Source organism: Chinchilla lanigera, unplaced genomic scaffold (assembly GCF_000276665.1).
Source record: "Chinchilla lanigera isolate Chin_1 unplaced genomic scaffold, ChiLan1.0 scaffold00004, whole genome shotgun sequence".
NCBI classification, from domain to species: Eukaryota; Metazoa; Chordata; class Mammalia; order Rodentia; family Chinchillidae; genus Chinchilla; species Chinchilla lanigera.
In genome coordinates, this window is record NW_004955405.1 from 38,459,919 (window position 1) to 38,465,918 (window position 6,000).

General features: G+C 49.2%; 1 protein-coding gene across 2 annotated transcripts in view; it reads left to right on the forward strand.

Annotated features, from left to right (window-relative positions):
- Positions 1-6,000, forward strand: part of Stab2 (stabilin 2) — a 140,066-nt gene that overhangs the window by 66,283 nt on the left and 67,783 nt on the right. Inside the window, exons 28-31 of one of the 2 annotated variants that reach the window (XM_005374574.2) lie at positions 1,697-1,744; positions 3,017-3,153; positions 3,573-3,687; positions 4,829-4,906. In XM_005374574.2, coding sequence (XP_005374631.1) covers positions 1,697-1,744; positions 3,017-3,153; positions 3,573-3,687; positions 4,829-4,906 — 378 coding nt within the window. The remainder of the gene's footprint in view (positions 1-1,696; positions 1,745-3,016; positions 3,154-3,572; positions 3,688-4,828; positions 4,907-6,000) is intronic. The other variant, XM_005374575.2, reaches the window with a different exon arrangement.

The following is a 6,000-nucleotide window of genomic DNA, read 5'->3' on the forward strand; positions in this document are numbered from 1 at the left end:
AGCTCCCTGCCAAAACTGTTAGTCTATCAGTCCCCAGGGACTCGCTGCCTCCCACCCTTCGGGGCCGTCCACAAGACAGTGGCAGAGCACAGGCAGGCGTCCCCTGCTATTTGAGGCTGGTCCACGCCTGGTCCCATGAATTCTCCCAGTCACCATCGCAGGCCAGAGAGCCATCTCCTGACCCACACCACACAATGCGGACTCCCACATCTGCCCTGGCCGTGGCCAAGCCCTGGCTTTGTGCTCAGTTCAGCCCCAACCCGGGGCCTGCACACCCTCAGAACGCCCCTTGAAGGAATCACTCCAGCACCTCTGCTCTTCTACTTGTTTGTTTACTTACCAGTTAACATTTTTCTTTTCTTTTTCCATACTAGAGATCAAATCCAGGGCATCACACTAACTAAATTCCCACTCCGCTTTATTCTTGATTTTGAGACAAGACCAAGTTGCCCAAGCTGTCCTCAAACTTGTGATCTTCCTGCCTCACCCTCCCAAGGAGCTGGGATTACAAGCATGCGCCACTGTGCCTGATTACTGACTTACTTTTTAACTTCTATCTACTAACTCATTTAATAATCTCAACTGCGTTTAAAAAAGAAATTGAAACGGCTCTGAGACATGTTGTCTTTACATAAATTTGCATGGAATTGTTACCGCCGCTTGGGTGATAATTAATAGTTTCTTTTAATGTTTTCGCATACATGAACGCACTGGCTTGTCATACTCCCTGCAGGAAAACCTCGTCGTGTTCAGTAATCACATGAGACACTGAGTCTCAGAGAGACTAAGTGATTTGCCCCAGGTCACACAGCTAGGAAATAGCCCACCCAGGAATTAAACCCTGTCTTTCTAACACAAACTCTAGAGCTTTTTAAAACCCTGTGACACCTTCAGATGTAACTGATTACTGGCACTGTTGATTCTCTTCGAGGCTGTAAGTCTCCCAAACCGCCCACAAGTTCTAGAACCGCAGAGGCCGCTCTCTCCCTCACACACCGTCGTCTCCTCTCTCCCTCCCAGCTCCCACAGTGGTGGCTTCTTAAATAGGCTCCTTCACTAACAAGTTCACACTAAGTCCGTTTAAAATAAGGGGCTAAAGCCTCCTGGGGGTCCTCTGCATGCCAGCCTCTGCTCGAACCTCTAAAAACATTAACTCCTCTAGTTCTCCTCAGCCCTGTGACTTGGAGCCTTCCCCATCCCCACTTTATAGAGGAGAGAAATTAAGCTCCATCGAGTAACTTCCCTAAGGAGCTAGAGTGCTCGTGCTGGGATCAAGATCCAGGTGGCCTTATTCTGTGCTCCAAGCCACTGGTCCCCCTGTGCTCGGGAAGTGAGTTATGTGCTAAGCTCTTCACACACACACACACACACACACACACACACACACACACAACACACACCACTTAGGGTCTGGCTGGCCATGCTCTTACAATCAGACTCGCTCTTGAAAGAACTTCAGGTTGTTGCTTCACATGAAGTTTCTGCAATTCATTCTTTACCTCAATAAAGAGGGTCATGGAGCCCCCTAAGAGCGAGAGAAATGCACAGCTCCCGGGACATGGAAATCCAGCTCCCTGGACTCCACATTCCCGAGCCCAGCCCCGCCCAGGAAGGCGAGTGTGATCTGCTTCTCATTGTCCTTTTTCTCTCCTGTCTTCTTTCTCTCTCCCTCCTGCCGTGGCACGGAACGAACAAGGAGCTGTTATTTCTCTTCGAAGCAGTTACCTTTACCAGCTGGGTCCATGTGAGTACCTCGTTGGAAATGAGGCTTGGTGCCTGCCTAACTTTGGATGCGGGATGTCTGTAAAAGACCACAAGGTGCCCGCAGAGAGGAGGGAGGGGCTTGCTGAGCGGGGGCCCTGGGCCCTGGCTGTGCTTGGGAACCCCAGGGAACACGTTCCTTGCTCTTGCCTGACCCACTCCAGAGACCGAGTCTGCCCTGGGTGTCAGGGTCTCTCAAAGTCCCCCAGGTGACACTGATCTGCAGCCAAGGCAAACAGATATGCATAGTTCCACCCACCCACAGGTCTTTTTAAAAAGTAAACACAATTCCTGATGTAACACATCAGGGTGCAGCTGGCTTTGTCGCAGCACTCAGGGATACTTTGTAGGTGCTTAGCCCTTGGCTTGGCGTACCCAGAGGAGCTCCTCCAGCCCTCGAAAGTATCATAGTCAAGGACCCAAAGCCCACCCTACCCAGAGCCCAGCAGGCTCTCCATTCCCCTCTACTACACCCAAATCAAAGAGCCGAACAATGTGGCAAAGGGTGTGTCCCTGTTTAGAGGAAGGCATCATCAAAATAGGGCCTGCTTATCAGCACCCATGTGGGGACAGCTCCTGGTCACTTCCGCAAGGCACTCTAGGGCGCCCCACCCCTTACAGGCAGGAGAGGGGTCTGATTTCCACCCAGATCGCTCATCAGGCAAGGTCTCACCCCCAGGCATGGGCTCGTGCAGGGCCTTTCTCTTCCGTCCCCAGCGATTGTGCACCCCCCACCCACTTTCAATGGTTGCAGCATGAAATCAGCAAATGCTGCAAACCAGGGTTTATTTCACATACACAACTCTGTGAAGGCTATTTCTCTGGCTCTTCATGAAGACTGAAGTATAAAGGGCTTCAAATGACTCAAAGTGACCTAATCTGACAAGGCTCATTGTTTTCATGGTGCTGGAGATCAAACCCGGGACCTTCACACTGAGCTACGTCACAGCCCTTTTCTATTTTTAATTTTGAGACAGGGTTTCACTAAGTTGCTACGATGCCCAGCCTGGGCTTGAACCCAAGATCCTCCTGCCTCCGCCTCCTAGAGTGCTGAGATTATCAGCATGCACCCTGGCGAGACTCACTTTTTAATAAAAAGAATAAGTCTCACGAAAGAATCCAAGGCGTTAGCCAGCAGCTGGGGCGGATGGCACCCCTGGAATCTCACTTGTCACCTCTGGCAAGCACAGAATCCGGTCCTGTTGCCCCTCCTCCCCCAACAGTAGTCAGGTCATTTTGCTCTCCTGTGATTCAGAAGGCTTCTCTGCAAACCATGCTGTCTACCTCCTCAAACTTCACCATCCTGGTGCCGTCCCAGCAAGCTGTTGAGGACATGGACCAAGACGCAAAGAACTTCTGGTTGTCACGGAGCACTATCCCAGTCCTAATAAAGTAAGCCTTGTGTATTCCAGTCTTCATGATGTTCGACTGAGCTCGGTACAGACATACCCTAGATGTCCAAGGAAGGAAGCTCATGTCCCTCAAATCCATGCGGCTGGGCATGTCCCAGGCTCCTTCACTTCTCTCCCCTGAGACGGCAGCCACCGGCAATCCTGACAGCTAACTCCACCCCAAGCTTTGCATGCAACTTTCAGTTAACCCAGCAACCCTAAGAGATAGGAGCTATGACTGTCTCCATTTTATAGATGTGGAAACTGAGGCGTGGGATGGTTAAGTAACTAACTCAAGCCATAGCTGCAGAGGGGATTTGAACATTCGCTACAGTAGCCTGACTCTGGCACCTGGTATCCTAACCCCTCGCTGATAGCACCTCTCACACTGACATTTCATTGTGAATCTCTGTTGTTTAGATACCATATACTCCTAGGGACCTACAGTGTGACAGATCTGCACAGCCTGCCGTCTTCTCACATGCTGGCCACCTCTCTGCAGGGCAGCTTCCTTTGCCTGCAGAAGGCAGACGGGGTAAGAGAGCCCTGTCTTTGGTCTCATTGACTCAGGGCATCTTCATTCTTACAGTATTTTTAAATTTTTGTGGTATGGAAATTCCAAATAAATGTGAAAAACAAAGTAAAACCTCCACATGAGCATCACCTAGATGCAGCAATTATCAATGTATATTGATACACACACACACACACACACACACACACACACGAGTGTGTAGCACTCACCCTATAAAATGTGGTCATATTCCCGCCTCCTGGAAGGCACAGACTGGCTGGGAAAGAGTGAAGGCTGTGCATTCCATGACGTTTATTGTGGTTCAGTTACTAAGGACTGGCTACTAGAGTCTTCTAACGGAGTCACCGTAGATAACTAAAACTACACAGGAACTCAGAGTGGACGCACAGCCTGTACTGAGAACCTGCTATGCACAGGCAGAGCTGAGCAAGAACCGGGAGAGCGCCGAGTCCCCAGGAGAGAGCTCTCGGCCTGGCGCCTCCAGAGTGAATCTGAATTCCATGAGGCAGTGGCTGCCCGCCTATGGGTGCCCGCGTCCCAGAGCTCTTTCCAGGAATCGCCCAGGACAAGAATCAAGGCTCTGCCAGAAAGTCAGAGCTGTCACTGTGGGGACTCAGGGGTCATGGTCAGAGCTGCTTGAGAGCCACTGCTCTGAAATCCTCCCACCTCCCACGGGGCAGGGATCCACGCAGCTGTACCCTGATCCGCGCAGCTCACTGGGTGATTCGTTTCAGAAGCAGAATACACATGGAGTTTCTGAGCTTGAAACTATTTCTCTATGAGTCCATGTTTGCAGGACACAATGATAATTTTGAGAACTGCCTCAGAAAGTGGCAGGAAGTATTCAAAGTGAGGGGCAGGGTTTTGAGGACAGTCATAGTGAAGTGTCCTTTATTGTAATAAAGTTTTAATGTAAACATGTATATCTTGCTCACACCTTGTAGTAGGGGGAAATGCGGTTGTGTGTGTGTGTGTGTGTGTGTGTGTATGTGTGGTGTCTAATGAGTCACAGTTTAAAGGTATCTCTTAATGTGATCCATGCCCAAGAGCATGAAGGGCATGCTGGTCACAGACGGCAGCCTGAGGTGGCCCCCTCAAGTGGCTCTCAGGCCCACCTGCCCGCCGCCGTGTGCCTTTGCAGAATGTCACCATCGGAGGTGCGACTATCATCGACGGCGACATTGCAGCCACCAATGGCGTGATTCACATCATCAACAAGGTGAGGACGCCGCCGTCCCACACTGGAGCTGGAGCGTCTGTCCCAGCTACTCACCCCCTGGGTGGGGTCAGACTCGGCAAATCAGAACTGCTGGGCCTTACTGTGAAAGGAACCTGAGGGTGCTCCCTGACCTTTATGTTAAACAATTTAGAGACGGCCTTCACTCCAACTGGTCCACCACTTCTCAGCCTGTGTTCTGCAGCAGCCCTGCGTCACGTGTGTCCACACACACACACAAACATGCACCCACCCACTACGCATGCACACACCACACATGCACACACATGCTCACACATGCTCGCTCTTGTGGGCACACAAGCACCAAACATCATGAAGCCAACAGGCAGTACTCACTCGCTTCCCCAAATTACTGCACCCTGAAAATGGCAGGGGCAGAGGCAGGCCCTAAGGAAAAACTGCAGAGGGGTAGAAAAAGTATTATGAGATTTTCATTTTCTTCTAAGTCCCCATTCAACAGCATACAAAGGTGTGAAACGGAAAAAATTCAGAAGAATGGAAATGGGATTACAAGCTACCCCATAATTTTCAGTTACTATATTAGGATCTTCACTTATGTGAACGTTAGAATGTAGGGTACACTTTAGGGAACTTTGGAAAGGTAAAAGATTGGGGAAAAACAATTAACTAATTGCATTTCATTAAAATTGTTCTCACTCGGCACTCAGATACTCACTTTTGATTTTAAACTGTAGAAAAGGTCAACTATTTCTGTCCAGAAAAAGAGAGGCTAATTTTAAGACTCCCAGATGTATTATTTTGCAAAGAACTTTGGAGCCTCACGCCTCAACAAGAGGCAGGAAGAAATGTTTTTAATCACAGGATTTATCTCTTGTTGGAAGCTATGATTTCCTGTAATACAAAGTAATGTTTCTTATCAAGAGCATTTTTCTTTTCCCAATAAGGCTTGTCAAAGTACTAAAACACCTTTTTAAACTATAAAATTATCTCTTCTCTTTTCTGTTCTCTTCCTTTCTTTCTTTTCTTTTTTTTTTTTTTTTTTTTTTTTTTTTTTTTTTGGTTTTTCTCCGGTACCGGGAACCGAACTCACGACCTTGCACTTGCCAGGCAGGCGC